Source organism: Balearica regulorum, chromosome 3 (genome assembly GCF_011004875.1).
Source record: "Balearica regulorum gibbericeps isolate bBalReg1 chromosome 3, bBalReg1.pri, whole genome shotgun sequence".
Lineage (NCBI taxonomy): Eukaryota > Metazoa > Chordata > Aves > Gruiformes > Gruidae > Balearica > Balearica regulorum.
This window is the reverse complement of record NC_046186.1, coordinates 688,723-705,514: the sequence shown is the minus strand read 5'-3', so window position 1 is coordinate 705,514 and position 16,792 is coordinate 688,723. Positions and strand designations below refer to the sequence as shown.

Here is a 16,792-nt window from a genome sequence, read left to right as displayed (position 1 = left end):
ATCCAGACCTTTAAGTTTTAGGAAACTATGCTACTAGAAGCAGCCCAGAACAAATGACTGAAGTGCTAAACCAGATGTGAGAGCAATAACTTTTTCTGCATGTACAAATAGGCCCTGATTTTTTATTCAATATCTTCATCTCAATGACAGGTTTGGTCAGAGCTTTAAAAGTGGGCAAACCAAGAAGAAGGGAAAGCTTTTCTTTGAACCACCCGTGAAGACGCTTTCCTTCTAATAAGAGAATCGACAGAAAGTTACTAAACATCCTCCGCTGTGTATCAAGTACATTTAAGATCAACATATGCCCCAAACTGGTATTCTGGTTATTTTTTTTTAATTACAAGTTATTTCTGAACATAAATAGGTATAAGCACAATTTTACTCTCACGCAGCATCTGCAGTCTTCTTATCAGTGATCTCAAATATTTCTGCTAGTAAAATGCACCATCAAGAATCTGAACAAACAAAATTTAATAAATCATAAATTAACTTGTATTTCTGTGTTGTTCTGTTTGGCTGATGAGGCTGCGTTTTGACACAAACCAAAGTCTGGAAATAGATATCAAATCATAAGATCGGAATTTCCTTTGGAATATATCTTAAAGGTGGAAATACAAAATAAACTAAAATTGACTTTAAAGAAAAAAAAAAAAACAACAAACAAAACAAAAACCAACCAAACCCAGAACTCTAGCTAATTAACTGATTTAGTGACTAAATTAGAGTAATCAAAAAGCAGTAAGCACCTGAAATTGCAGATATGGAACCCAAATGATGAAGTTCGAGTTTATACTCTCTGACTGGTAGGAAGTCAATATAATAGCAGTGAGGGAAGAATAGGAGTGTGACTTCTTAGATGGTGGCTGCAGTTAGTGCAAGAATATAAAGGCTGCTGTATCAGCTGAGATTAATGACACAGTCTGTCTCCTTCCTTCCATTTGAAGAGGAAAAGCTGCTTATTTAGGCCGTTACCTACAGCTGATGAGCTCCAAGAAGAGCGAAACCTTTTAAGATAGGTCCTGTAGTATTGGCCTAACAGCCCCAGGCGTGATCAAGCACCACAGAAACGTGTGGTCCAGAGGTATCGGTGGCTGAGCCTGTTACAGCAAGTCAAGGGCAAAACAGTCCTTAGGCTTTACTTTTTATGTATGTTGTTGGTTTTTATCCAGCCAGGTGTACCTACAGAACGCATGCACGTGTTGTGGGTGTGGGAGAGCGCTTTGAAAGGTAAGGGAGAACTGCGAAACAGAAGGGAATATAAACAGGAAAAGGAAAAAAAGCCAAGAGAGAATTTAAGAGAAATGTTAGAGTTTATGGTGCTGTTGGAGATATTTTAGATGGTGACTGACTGTAGAATTCTCCACGTTTATTGGTATGAAAGTTACAAATTAGCTTTTCTATTAACTCTGTTGTAGAGCTTCCCCTTGAAGCAGTCAGTGATAGTGCAGCTATTGAAAGAGCGAGGAGGTGCATGGATAAAGGGAAATGGTAAACTTTTGGAAGGTTGCATCAAACATACTCAACTGTAGTTTTGTAAGGTACTGCATCTTACACAGGTTTTGTGCTCTAAGGTGAACAGTGCTTTGCAACAAGTGTATACAAATAACTTTTAGCATTTAACGATTTTTCCCCTAATATTATTTAATAATAATTAAACTATGTTTCTTTAGTGAATATTTTACTGCAGTGCAGATAATTCCCTGCTGATTCTCAACATTATGAATTTAAAGAATAGGCATCTTGAACTAAAACCTCCCATGGGACTTGAGGCTAGTCTTCCCATTACAGTAAAAAAAAATAAATCCTTTTTTGTATGTGTATATAGACATACAGATATATGTACACACTTATGTGTAAGTAAAAATAAATTATCATTATAATATTACTATATCTTTAATTTCCAACAGCTTCAGCCTGTAATCTGAATATTCAGAAAAGTGAGTTGAGCACACACGTTGTGACAGAACTAGTTGAAATTGGAGCAGGTTGCAGCTTCCTTTCAGTTCTCTGAAGTTAAATCAGCAAACGCAATCTGCACGTTGTCAGTGCTGGCTGCAGCAATACCTTTGGCTCTTAAATTTTCATTTCTGATTTGAGCTTGAGCATACTTGACTGCTAAGACCTGTAGACTGCAGTCAGTTTTAAGTACCTATACTGACTTCTCTGGCACATAAAAGATAAACTCTTTGCCAATACTGGGTTCAGCTTACTGATTTCAGATTTTCTTCCTTAAACAAAGTTGTTGCCTCTTGACATAAAGCAGAACCATATTCTGTGCAACCAGCACCATTCTTACTCTAAATTCAAGCACTGTTCTGTCACTGCAGGGAGAAAATTCTGTATTTCACTGAGTCAGACTTGAGCAGAGCACTTGTGCGCGCTTCTGCAAGTTTTGTGTACTTCCACCTTAGGTGGTGAGTGTAAATTTAGCCCACGCCGCCAGAGCAAGAACTGATGGGAAGACCAAAACCTGTGGAACTCACACTTACTTCCAGCTCTCCAAGCTTATCAGAATCCTTGAAACTTTGGGAGTCGTCCAGCCAGAAGAGATTGGATCTGGCATGCAGATTCAACTGCAGTTGGTTTTAACAGCCTTTAGGAAAAAATGCAGTAGGTTGAACCTACTCTTAGTCCTGTCCTTAAGTGAAGCAAGAGCTGTTGTAATGCAAGTGTCCTCTCTGGATTGCTAAAGATTACAAAAGGCTTTTTGAGGAAGAAATACCTATGGACATCATCCAGGACAGACCATGTAGATTCACTGTCACATCACCGTGACTGGAAGCAGAGTTATTTGATGATACTGCTTTTACTAGAATAGCAAAACAGGATGTTCATGGTGAAGCACCTCTGAGTGTGAAATTCGCATCTTTATCAGATTTTAGGGTTTCCTCTCTAAAAAGACCAGTGGTGATGCAGATAGTGTCCAGGCATATTTCTGTAGGCACTGGAAGTTTCAGCCTTTGGTAGAATTGAGTGTTATTAAAGCTAAAGAAATTAAATTCTAGTGGTGTTATTCAGTTATTTATGTGTGCACCAATTCCATATGTTTTGAAAAATCTGCTAGTCCTACTTAGCACTTGAAGCAATCTGTAGACCTCTGATTTTTATTTCAATTCAGTTGTGATTATAGTATTTACTTTGACCGTGACTTCTGTGTCTTTTTAGTTGCAAGAGAGAAAATAGGTTTGTTTTGTATCACACAATATAGATTTCTAATTTGGAAAACACTGGGGTGGGGAAAGGGAAAGCAAAAGAAAACTAGACTAACACATTACTGGACTGCTAAGAATGCCTCAGGATAGGATAGAGGTAAGAAAAACATGTCTTTCTACCCTGAGCAAGGTTTTTGGACAGAAGGCAAATATAGCTAAAGAGTCAGAAATCGATTCCTGGTGGTCTCACCATCCCCAGGTTACCTCTGTCACAGTCACCAACAGTAGTGTATCGCAAACGGTAAGCGTCCAGAGGGTGAGCAGCGAGGGGTCTGCTGAAGGAAGGAGGTCATGCTAAAAATGCAAGGCAATTCTTAAGGTTAGAAGGACTCTGTTAGTAATCAAATTTCATCTCCTCTTTTATTGTGGAGGCACTTAAAGTTGTGCAAATGAAGGGCTGAGAGAAGGAAGAGGATAAACAGGCGGTCCTAGATTTATATGTCTGCACCCAGGCTCTGAACTGTCCCCAGGAACACTATCCTCATGCTTTACTATAGTGCTGCGACAGCTTCACCCCAATGCTCAGTCATGGTCAACAGCAAAAAAAAGCTTAATAAATATTCTTAACGTTCTATTAAGATTATTAAGAGTCTTTTAAAAAAGAAGACAAGAACGTTGTTACTGCTGTTGTATAAAGCAGCAGTGTGCCTTCATATTGAATACTCTGTTCTGTTTCTCCTTCATCTCTGACAGTGGATGATGGAACAAGAAAAGGGACGGTAGAAGATGATAAAGATCAGTCATGGTGATAAAGATCATTCATAAGTGCAAGTGATTTCTGTGCAAGAAACAGCCAGTCTGCAGGTTCTGCTTAGAAAAGAGATGATGTCTGAGGATTGTTCATGTCCGATACATTAATGGGTGAAGGCAGGAGGAAGCATGAAGTGGAACCAGCCAGTAATGAGTCTAAAAGAAGCAGAAAGATGACGAGGAACTATTCTTTTGGTCTGACCGAGTGTGGTCATTCTTATGATTCTATTTAAAATAAACAAAACCCACAATTCTGCAAATTTCCAAGAGGGCAGAATGGAATTTTACAGGTTTCTTGCTCAGACAGAAAAAACATAGAGAAGACAAAACTTGGTACTACAATTTTAACCCTGACCTTAAAAGCAAAATCCAGCCTTTTCAGAATAATTAAGGTGTAACATCTCTGAATCTAATCAGAAATGTTTTTAGAGTTTTCTGTGAAATTCAGAGGTTTTTGATTTCTAGCTTTATACAAATAGCAAGAAGTATTGTCTGGATCTCAAAGTGCTTGGCTTTCAGCAAGTTGAAGTATCTTTGCTAGCAAGTGAGACTTTTTTTGCTGCAAGGACCTTTTGGGGAACCTCGCTTTTCTGTGTAATTACTCTGAGGTTCAGTGGCAATTCAGAGTTGGGGAAGGAAGAAAGCAGATTCTTTAATCTACTACTCATCCCAAGTCTTGGTATCTTAACGCGTAGGCTCTTTTGATGAACTTTACCTTTGAGGCACTTGAAGATATGTGGCAGGAGGCGTAAGGGAAGAAATAAAAAATCATTAGGCCCAGTCTATAGAAAATAATTGTACTGTCTAGCAGTAGAAAGTCTCGGACTGGCTGGAGGTTGGGCATTTTGTATTGTGGCCAAAACCACAGAAAACTGCCTGGCATTCTCGGTATTTGTGTATGCAGTTTAAGACCGTCCTTAAAGAAACACTGAAGTTAAGATTTAACATTTCCCTTTTAGTCTTGGCTGTTCCCCTTCAAATACCTGCACTAAGATAGAGTTTACTGTTATTATAAAAGTCTGATTAATAATTAGGGTAGTTTCGTATTAAAACTCCCTGCTAACTTCATCTTCTGAGTCCACGTTGATTCCTACATGGGTCTTCATGTGCCAGTTCTGATGTTTGTAGGCATTTGCACCTTCAGGTAGCTCCATGTGCCAAAAGCTACAGGAAAATGAAATGCATTTTTATATAATTAAATATTATATTTATATAATATTTATTATATTTCATGGATAGAGGAAAAGTTAAATTCATAGTTACTTTATTTTGGAAAAGCTGTTTTTTCTGCTGTCTGTAGCAATTTGATCCTTACCTCTCATCTTTCAGTTTGTCCAAGTCAAATAACGATCTGTGTGTTCTGTGTTGCTGCTCATGGCCATTCCAGTCATTCCTGTGCAAAGCCGTGATCCCTGCTCATCTTTGCTTCCCACCTCCTCATCCAGTTTGTTGTGGTTTTCCATCCTAGGCTTTTCCTGGTTACATGCCCATTAATTGCTTGAGTCACCACTCTTGGTTTGACCTTTCCTTGGCTGCCCGGCTTTCCTGGTACGTGTGTTTTGCTTTGGACTCAGAGGAGCACAAAGTGCTTTCAGTACAAGGAATGACAAAATAAGCTGAGATCCCTTAATGTGGAAGAGAGGCAGCTGGAGAGAAGATATGTTGAAGATCTATGAAATCATGAATGTCGTGGAGAGGGTGGATAGTGATTGATTGTTCTGTATCTCTTGGTCGAAGAACTAGGAGGCTTGTGAATCTGATAGGAGGAGGGAGGTGCAGAAAAATCCAGGGAGGCGATGTAGGTTTCACGCTCAGGAATTCTTGCTGCAGAGTGTTGTGAATGTCAAAAGTTTATGGGCGGTAAAAGGACAAACACACAGGCTTGTGGGGGGAAAGCTGTTGATGGTTACTAAATATGAAGAATCACTTTGGTTCAGGAAGTCTTGGCACTGCAAACTGAAAAGAAGTTCTGGGGAAGATTCACTGTATGTCTGCCCCATTCGTGTGTTCTTCCCTGAGCATCTGCTTTGGGTTCCTTTTAGAGACGTGATATTGCATTAGCAAGCTGGATTCGACCCTGTAACGTGCTGATATTCTCTTAGTAGAACTTTGCAATAAGTGTGAGAGGCCCAAGAGCCACAAGGATGCTGCAAACTGAAGGATCGAGGGAGGTAGGAGCTGAACTAGCAAAGACATAACATAGAATCACAGAATCGGTTCAGTTGGAAAAACCCTTTAAGATCACCAGGTCCAACCACTAACCTCACCCTGCCAAGCCCACCACTAACCCATGTCCCCAAGCACCACATCTCCACGTCTTTTCAATCCCTCCAGGGATGGGGACTCCACCGCTTCCCTGGGCAGCCTGTCCCAGGGCTTGACAACCCTTTGGGGGAAGACATTTCTCCCAACGTGCAATAGTTAGCACATGCTAAAACGGTAGCACGTGCTAAAGAGTGAGCACAAAAACGCAGTGCTGGTCTCTGAGACAGGCTTTGGTCTGTGTATACCGCTTATCCCAAGCATTGCCAATCTGTCGGGGTTTTGAAGAATGATGAAGTAGATACCAAGCGTTTAGAAGCAGCTCATCACACAATGTGAAGGACAAAACTGGATGAAAACAACCCTCATGAGTACCTCTGTAAACACGTAGCGTGCTACTGGAGAATCCCTGGTGCATTCACGTTGTACTCTCTTGGTACATAAATATATTTGAGTGGTTTTTCTCCACATATGTCCATTGTGAGTGAGCATCTTGCTTGAGATTTTTTGTCTGCCTTGTCCTTTCAAGCCATGCATGTTTCTTGGCACTTTTCTCATGCATTGTACCGTAAATGTTAAGCAAACAAACTAAAAGAAAACAAAAAAATCCCCACCAAAAAACCAAACCAAACACCCCACCCCCATCAAACAACTGAACCAAAACCCAGTGCAGGACAAACTGCAGTTTACCTTTCTTGTTTTGTGATGTTGAGCACTGCAATTTGCATCCTTAGCATAACTGCATTTATTCTGGTTTTAGTTCATTCCTGTTTTGAACTTGAGATCAGTTTAAGTGCGAAGGTGAATATAGGCTTCCCATCTTTCTTCTTCCCAGCTTCAAAAGTAAGGGATCCTTCTGTATCCGATTGTCAATTATTCTAATAGATCCCATATGACTAATGTAATTTCCACAACTTTTCCAAATACCTGCCAGCTTGTCTCTTCTTTCTCCACTCTATTTGTCGTTAGAATGTGTAACTCTCTGGCCCAGAAAGATCATTTCCTAGATGTTTGCCCCTTCACAGGTAACAGCAGGAAAGAATCAGCAAGGAGAGCTTGTGAATCTAAATAGTAACGTTTGATTTTTTTTTTTTTTTTTTTTTTCTGGTGAGCGGGTACAGGACTGTTGAACTGTTCATCTAATGAAAACTGAAAATCTTTTGCTCCCTTCAAGAAAGGCAAGAGACTTGGAGGAGGACCTGATACAACATTCCTTAGGACATGGTTTTCCTGAGACCATACCTGAAAAATCTGTACAAGATAATTCCTGAGCTATGGGTTAATCAGGCTTCGTCGGTGTGTCCCTGCAGCACTTCGTAATCACAGAGAGACCAGTTTACTATTCAGATCTCATTTCAAGGACATTGCTGAACAGATAATTCACTCATTTGCTTTCCAGAGAGCATGAGGGGTAATGCTAGCTCCTATAAAATTTTGAAAGTGTATATCTTGGTCAATCTAACCTATTTAGCTATGAATTATGTATGATAGTGTTCTCTGACCATGGTCCATGCAGCTTGAGTGACCTCTTAAAAAACCCAAATCCTGACGCATGTAAAGCAATAAAGTGTCTGTAAGGAAGGAGATTGATGCCATGGTAATATCAGGGCTTTAAATGTATGTGTCGCCCAACAGCAGCAAAACTAACTGTAGCCCTTCATACACAGCGTTAGTCTCACCCCCTGCTTCATCTCTGCCTCTGGTCCTTGCCTCGGCCCCGTCTGTGCTGCCTGCACGGGCGCTGGGTGCTGGTGGTGAATGGCGGCGTCTGGCCCTGCCATGCGCCGTTTCTTGCGGGTTGGTAGCACGTCTCTGTGCCTTTGGTGAAAGCTCGGCAGGAAGCGTGTCTCGTGGGTTTAGCTGGAATCGGGGGCTCCGGCAGGTGATTGCTGGGAGAAGTGGCAGTTACGGTATGTCTAGTATGGCTCTATCCTGCTGCTCTGATGTGAGACAAGTTCCCCCGGGGACTGGTTCCAGCTTTGCAGAAAAATGAGGTTGGCTTGGAAAGAGAGGGTTAGGAAGGTGGAGTGAGGGACATGTGCACCCAAAGCCCAAGAAGATCTAATATTGTCAGGGTTATCTTTTTGGTGGTGCAGAAGATTCAAGTGGTATTGTCCGTTATGTCTTGATAAAATAGACTCTACTAAAAACAATTTAAAAGATCAAATAACTAATCTACCCCTTGGAGTCCATCTGCTGTGGAATTTAGAGAGGCGCTAGCACATGAAATAAAGCTAATTACTGGTACAGTAACTGGCATTCTTCAAGGTGACGTGCATGTTTTATGTGATGAGGAAGTAAAGAGAACAGTTGATAGTTCCAAAACCTCTTACGCTTGGGGCAGTGTATGAGGATAGCTGGAACTTGGAGGGGGGGAACAAAATGAATCGCAGGGGCAGCTTCCCCGTGCCCGGCTCTTTGAACGCCTGCGTCAGTCTACAGCAAAGTACAGCTCGAGATAATGCATTGTGGGGAACCTTGGTTGAGAAGATAAGACACTCCGTTTGCATGTATTTATTTAACTTAATAAACTGAATTTATTTTAGGAAGCTGGACAAAAGAGGAACTTTTACATATCGCAAAAATGCCATTGAGGTTTTTTCCTTTATACAGAAGCACATTGGTTCTGAGTCTATGGTTTTCTGAAGTAGGAAAAAATAAAGAAATAAAATGTATTTGCAGATTACTTTATACCACCATACACTTATTTTCCTTTTATGAACAGTTAAGGAAAAAGGTTTTGGTGGCTTTTCAGATGAGTGTGTGTTGTGAGATCTTCACCAGAGATTAATTAACAGGCAATGGACAACTGCTGAGGGAACTGTTAATCAGAGAGTGTATCTTGAGTGCCAAGACACGACTTTCTTTTCCTTGGTTGACATTTAAACCAAATGAAATCTGTCCTGCCATGTTGCATGCGGGTGAGCTGACTAATTCCCTTTGGGTTAGATTCTGGTGTAATTGTGGAATAAATGTTTGGTATTTTTGCCCTTTTTTTTTTTTTTTTAAATTTTTGAAATTTAAAAAACGTATTTAATGAATTGTTGAACCTGGTAACAAAAGAATAATACAATGTAGTAATTTTAAGTGAAATTTTACACTGATACTGAATTAAGTAGCTTTTATTTTTTTGGCTGGAGTTGACTGAAATTGAGCATGTCTTTTAGGACTGCATGGTGAAGTAAGCTGTAAGAGGTTCTAAATTGTCCCTATGCCTTCCACTATGTCGCTGTCACTTCTTTAATCTCCTTTCCTAAGAAAGTGAGGCCTGTGTCACCAAGCTAGACTTTTTTTTCTTTTGACCTTAATTATATTTAAGATCTTTACTTCTCTGACAAATATGATTTAACCTCAGGCATTAGGTTTCAAAGTTAAACGAATCCCCAACTGTTTTGGGTGGGCAGGGACCCCACAGCCCATCCAGTGCCACCCCTGCCATGGGCAGGGACACCCTCCACTAGCCCAGGTTGCCCAAAGCCCCATCCAACCTGGCCTTGACCACTGCCAGGGAGCCAGGGGCAGCCACAGCTTCTCTGGGCACCCTGGGCCAGGGCCTCAGCACCCTCACAGGGAAGCGTTTCTTAATGTTTCCTGTACTGTGCACAGCTTTCAAAGGTATTGACAAGTCTCTAGTGCATCTCTGTTATGGAACGTGATGCTTATGAAGAGATGTCTTTCTACTCGTCTTTTCGTTTACCAAATGTACTGAAGCTGTTTCAGTTGAGGGGTAAAATAATGTTGTTCACAGTAAGTTGCTCTTGTAACAGAAATGCCAGCACAAACAGTGTTTGCAATTTTTGTCTTCAGAATGATTGAGGAGAGTGGGAAGAGGAGGAGGACAATGGCAGAGAAGAGACAGCTCTTCATGGAAATGAGTAAGTAAGAAATTTGAAGACGTGATGTCATTTGTTCTTTACTGAGAGCTTCACTTTGATAGTTTTACCAGATCATTTACCTCTCATTTCCACAAGACCATTGCCTCATCTAGTGAAAAGCATCCTGGGTGCTGGTCAGGAGGAGAATGCAAGAGGTGGGTCACAACTGCCTAAAAGCTCATTCATTTCTAGGTTTTGTGAAGCTCCTTTTTTAAGCAATATTCACGTTACTCATCTATGGTAGTATCTAAAGTTTGTGGACAACTATTAAAATAAATAACGACAGCAGACAGATCACCGTTTGAGGGGTTTGGGCGTTGTTTTTGTACAGGACCGTTCTCTGAAAGAGAGGCTGTAATTGTTACTGGAAATCAAATCTCTGTCCAGAGATAATATAATTTGGAGGAATGAGACATAGCCTTTTAAAAAGATACGTGCAGTTAGAAGTAAAAGATTGTATGTTTGCATGTCATCGTGTTATTTCAGTTTCCTACGGGAACACAGGACTGAATGAAACTCCTAGGCTAGGCAAGCATATCCTGTAATGCCAATCACAGGCTGATGAAGGTCTGTCTTAAAACAAATTGTGTGTTTGTGCTATTTTGTTGGAGCAATTCCAGAGTAACATTCTTACTGTGGTTGTAAGCATCTTACAATTTCAGGAACAGTTTCATTTCTGGCTAATTTATGTCTGCTTCCTCTCATCTGAGGCCTGTCTGGGACAGTATTTCTCCCCACCTTGCTCTGCATTTGAGTTTATAGTCATGTGCCTTGCTGGCTTGTTCAACATATGGCACAAGCTAACTCCTGTAGTCACCCTGCTGTACACCTCATCTCCTGCTCTCCTCTGCCTCCATTCAGGTTCACTTGAATTGTACGTGGTATTCTGGATGAAATCTCGTTAGAACCTTGTGAAATGACAATAGTACTTCTCCACAAGAAATGCTGTCACTGGCGCATCAGAATATTACATTTCTCTCGTCACTTAAAAGTGTTGTAGTCAGATTGTGATCATTTAGTTCAGCAATTAACTTGCTAGTTTTTAGCTTTGGCCAAATCGTTAAAATATTCAGACTTCTGATTCTCTTTATACAAGGTGTCTGTCTTTGGAGCTGCGGTTCTCGCTGTTCGTTGCCAGTGAAAGTGCTGGTGTGCAGACATTCTGACCTGCCTTTCTGTGCAAGGCTCTGTAGCACCAATATGAGAAATAGAAGGTCTTCAACTTCACCTGTCCTGTGGTGGAATGTTTCACTCTAAAGTGAACACAGAAATGTTTTCCTTCCTAGGTGAGCTTTGTGTAGAGCATAGATGTGTGAAATTGATGCTTTCAGTGACTATTTGTTGTTGGTCAACATACAAATTTGCTGAAGTGTTTAGATGATTGCTCATGTGAGAAAAGCGTAGACCTTGGTGCTTGTGCACCTTGGATATACTTCCCAAGGAGGTGTTTGTTGGTTTTGTAGTACATACAGAGCTGTCTAACAGGCAAGAAATCTGGGCAAGCTATTCTAATTTCTCTGAACTGCAGAATATATACGGAGTTTGTCTTACAGAAGGGTGTAAAGAAGGTGGAGCCAGACTTTTCTCAGCCCAGTGGCAGGATACAAGGCAATGGGCACAAACTGAAACACAGCAAATTTCATCTGAATGCGAGACAAAACATTTTTACTGTAAGGGTGATTGGGCACTGGGAGACGTTGCCAAGCAAAGTTGTAGAGTCTCCATCCTTGCAGATATTCAAAACTCTACTTGGTCAGGCATTGGAACAGGCTGCCCAGAGAGGTGGTGGAGTCACCATACCTGGAGGTGTTCAAAAAACATGTAAATGTGGCACTTTGAGACACGGTTTGGACATGGTGGTGTGGGGTTGGACTTGATGATCTTAGAGGTCTTTTCCAACCTTAAGATTCTATGATTCTGTGACTAAACAGAGTCGTGGATAAATTGCTGTAGCTGACCCTGCTTGAGCAGGGAGCTTGGAGTGGACGATCTCCAGCAGTCCCTTCCAGCCTCAGCTGTTCTGTGATTCTGACCTGTATGGATTGCCTTGAAAACACATCCCATTTGTCTTCAGATAGGTTAGAAGAATGAACTTATTGAAGCTTTTGTGGTAATCTGACACAGGAAGACAAGAACAGAAAATGGGCAACTTTTTGTTTTAGCATGTAGCTATTAAATGACCTTTTATATGTGGGGATATATATACACACACACGCACATACATGGATATTTTATAGACATATTTTATATAGACGAAGCACCTTGTGAAGATACTTGTTCTGAGGAAGTGCTTTCTGCGGTTTGAAAGATAGAAATATGTACCCTAATTCAGTTCTGAAATGAAAGAAGGGAGATTCAGACTAGATAGAAGGAAGAAATCCTTCCCTGTGAGGGTGCTGAGGCCCTGGCCCAGGGTGCCCAGAGAAGCTGTGGCTGCCCCTGGCTCCCTGGCAGTGGTCAAGGCCGGGTTGGATGGGGCTTTGGGCAACCTGGGCTAGTGGAGGGTGTCCCTGCCCATGGCAGGGGTGGCACCGGATGGGCTGGGGGGTCCCTGCCCACCCAAACCAGTCTGGGGTTCTGAGAATGTTGCATAGAAAATACAAAATGAGCTAGTTTGTTGTAGCCTTGGATCTGAATACTCCAGCTTACATTACCTGGCCAAGCACTTCCCTGAAATATGTCAGAGACTGGTTTTCTAAAGAAGATAGTGTGAAATAATCCAGCTGAGTTTGTTGCACCATAGTATCGAGCAGAACGCTCCTCAGATGTTGGCTGGTCTAGTGCTGCTCTTAGGTGAGCTGTCATGGGGAGCCTTGGGTTGGGAAATCCGTCAGCCTCCTCCCTGATATTATGACAGTCTTTTCACCTCATATTCTACATCAGCGATGAAGAGAAATGTTCCTTGTGTGTCCCTTTCCAGACACAGTACGTAGGTCTCTAAGAACAAGCAGATACTTTGGCATTGTATTTGTGAAATTGTGATGAAATACCAAAAAGACAAGAATACTTTCTTCCTTACACTTGCAACTGTGAGTCAGGGGTGCATACAGAAAGGTAATTCAAGTGAGGTATTTGCAAGTTGGTTTCTGAATTCAGAATGTAGGAGGGAATAAGTTACCACCTTCGAGCAAGACCTCCCAATATAGCAATCGGATGCCTTCTTCAGGAGGATGTGGGTTTGGTTTTTTGGTTTTGTTTTTAAGTATCTTTTAGAAGTCTGGATTTTGTAAGTCACGGTTATCCCCGTTTCTCAATTCTCTACTCATCTAGGCTCTGGCTTTTGAGAGAAGTATGAAAGATTGCAGCAGATTCTGCTTTTATGCACTCCCATGAGAAAACAAGAGGCGCAGGAGCCATGTGCGTCCGTGCCATCGCCCACGTCAACTGGATTGTTTCAGACTACACCGTGGAATTGTATTGATTATAGGACATAGCTGCTAATGCTGTTGACATGTGAGCCATTTAAAAGGCATTTTGGTTTACGGTTAATGGGATTTTCAAGACTTGACTTGTTGGCCACTTCCAAATTAGACATGATCAATACTAGACTTTAAACCAGTATTGTTTATCACCCACACATCATTTATCATCTTATTTGATCAGTATAGGAGGTGCACAGATCTGTTTGGCAGTGGGTTAACACAACTTTCTGAAATTACTCGGGTTTGTAATGTTCAGAGAATTACTGGATCTGGTAGATGCGGTACGGACTAGTGATAGATGACGGCATTCGAATCTTTCGTGATGTGGTATTGTTTGAAGGTATACTGCTTACACATCTTGAAGTGGGAGGTTGTTGGTGAGATAAGATATTTTTTCTTCTATGCTTTTTCTCCTGCTTCTTACCTGATTTGGGTCTATTTGGGAGACCAGAAGCGTGCTCCTGATGGAGCTGCAGTGCAGATGGTGGTAGGAGTCGCAACCCCCCTTTTCTTTGTCTCTTATCTTTGTGTGCACGTCTTCCAACATCAGCGCAATCCTCTTCCTTACCACTCACCACTTAATTCTTCCTTCCTTCTAAGGTACTCATATCAGTCTCAAACCTAGGTCAGTTTATAATCCACTGCTGGAAATCACTTTACCATGAGATATCTAATAAAAATCTTTGTCATTTTTGTATGACAGAGATGATGTATGTGAAGAAACACTCATACCATTTTTGAAATAATTCTCTCAGATAAGCTGAATGTTATAGAGGAAAGAAAAACACGAACTTTTTTTTATTCATAGGAGCACAGAATTTTGATGTCATCAGACTTTCAACGTATCGAACAGCCTGTAAACTGCGGTTTGTACAAAAAAGATGTAATCGTAAGTTATAATTACTCTTTATCTCAAAAATTTCTCATGCATGATTGTTCCAAATATTTTACCCATGTGAATTTTAAGTATAGCAAGAGAAACAAATATTTTATCACACAATGGTAGTTGTTAGTTAAAGTAAACGGAGATTAAATATCCAGTTGAAAAGAGGCAGTGATCTTTGCCAAATACTCTATAGTATCTTCAGTTTTATTATTTAACGCTTCTAAAATTTCAAATGCATGGGCCAGCCTGACGTATTTCAGTTGCCCGAAGTGTTGGACGCAGGCAGCCTCAAGCTGTTTGAGCTCCCGTTCCATCAGGGTGTTCCGCAGAGCGCCTGGCAGCTGGGCACAGGAATGAGCTTGGTGATGCAGAATGGAAGCCTGGATCCGGTCAGGGCCGTGTATCTGTAACGTAGCAACCTGACAGAATTCTCAAAGTTCGTACTGTACTAGTCAGTGTAAGTTTTCTCATTCTCTTCCATGGTCCTTTGGCCTTGGATAGCTCACCAAAGCAAAGATTCATCCGAGGGTGAATAGGTGATGCTACTTTGCATTCTGCTCCTGGTGTTGAATTGGGCAGAGCAAAGAGCGGAACAGATTAATGTGCGTGGGAATAGGTCCCTCCTCCCAGTGCAGTGGAGTTACTGGGTGATGTGGAAGAGGACAGGAGAACAGCTGAGAACGCGTGAGAACTCCTGCAGAGCACACGTGCAGCTACGCACTGCGAATTGTAGCTCCTCCATAGTGCAGCTCACCCTGGTACGTGTGTGTCTTAGGGCTGTTGTGGCAGTATCGATGGGTGGCTTGCAACTTTTTCATTCCTGTGCAAAAGTCTTAGCTCTTGTCTGTAATTCATGCTTTTGAATTAAAGATCTCTCCTAATCAGTAGAGAGGTATTAAGAAATGCTAATTATAGTGCATTGCACCCTTTGGGCCCAATTCACTGATGCCATGCATATGCCTTGGATAACCTTTACCGTACGTGTATGTATAGATGAGGCTGCACGTTTGTGATCTTTGTCTGGACCACACGGTGATCCAGGGGCATATGCTTGGCGTGAATAGGTAGTTCGGCTTTTATCCTTGTCTGGGCTTTATGTGAGAAATAAAGATGGATTTTATGTAAGAAATGTTAAAGATCACACTGTTATTTCAGACCCTCTTTTATAAGTTAAGGAAGATAAGAAAAGTTGTGAAGTTAGCAAATAGGTCTGTCCTTTGTAACTGTTGGATCACGTCCAGTTTGGCCTGATGGATTACCATCAATCCTTAGATGTTCTCTCCCACTGTCGTGCATACCTTTCACGCTTTGAAACATTTAAAATATTATTTAATGTGGTTCTGCAGATCACTTAACTGTGGTTTTGGAAAACTTTTTCTCTAAGTTGTTAATGCTTGTTAGATATGTGCTAGGATATGACAGGATAATTTAGGGAAACGCTTTGGAGTTCCAGCCTTATGTTTACAAAGTATTATGCTCTGGACTTGGCAACTGGATCAATTGGAAACAGTCATAGTTTAACTGGAACATCAAGTTCCTCCTTCAATACTGAACTACTAGTCAGCCTGAGGATGTTCAAAATTATTGTAACCAGTTTGTAGTGGATTTAGAAAATGGCCGATGTCTTTCTGGAATGAAAATATCTAACTCTGCTAAAACGCGCTGCATGATGATGGAAGATCGCTCTTCTCCTATATGAAGTTTTTCTGTCAGAGCAGCCAGGTGTTGAAGGGTGGAATAAAAGGCAAGCAAGATGTCTGAGCACTGCTCTGTTACTTTAAACTAGCTGGCACGAACTATGAGTATGAGTATCAAGAGTCTGTCTCTCACTTTGAGTACAAATGAGTAACTGTTCATTCCAAAATAAAAGCTAACATAGTATTCAGAAACAGTACCATAAAAGTAAGCTTGCATGCATTACAGAATAGAAGTTAATTTTTTTTCCTTTATTTTTAGTTCATCTTGTTGATATCTGGAATATGATTGAAGCCTTCCGAGATAATGGCCTTAACACTTTGGATCATAACACAGAGATCAACGTGTCTCGACTAGAAACAATCATTTCATCCATCTACTACCAGCTAAACAAACGCCTTCCTTCTACTCACCAAATCAGTGTAGAGCAATCCATCAGCCTCCTCCTCAACTTCATGATAGCAGCATATGACAGGCTAGTAACTCCTCTAGTTGTATTCTTAAACTAATTTTCTCTTTTAGTTAGATGAATGCAGCCAACAACCGCACACGTCTCTGATGAACTGTCTGCGTGCTATTTCTCAAGTTCATGAAATTGTGTGTTGCACATACACACCTATATTTAATATCATGGTAGTGCCTGCAGAGATGTACATTGCCACAGCAGCAATGCTTTGTCTTAAAAATGGC

The 16,792-nt window shown here is 41.1% G+C and overlaps 1 protein-coding gene across 17 annotated transcripts in view; it reads left to right on the top strand.

The window, feature by feature from the left end:
• DTNB (dystrobrevin beta) overlaps positions 1–16,792 on the top strand; it is a 205,684-nt gene that overhangs the window by 7,215 nt on the left and 181,677 nt on the right. For all 17 annotated transcript variants that reach the window (XM_075750223.1, XM_075750225.1, XM_075750222.1 and 14 more), the window contains exons 3-5: positions 10,032–10,099; positions 14,330–14,410; positions 16,364–16,577. In XM_075750223.1, the coding sequence (XP_075606338.1) occupies positions 10,033–10,099; positions 14,330–14,410; positions 16,364–16,577 (362 nt within the window). In that variant the 5' untranslated portion in view covers position 10,032. The remainder of the gene's footprint in view (positions 1–10,031; positions 10,100–14,329; positions 14,411–16,363; positions 16,578–16,792) is intronic.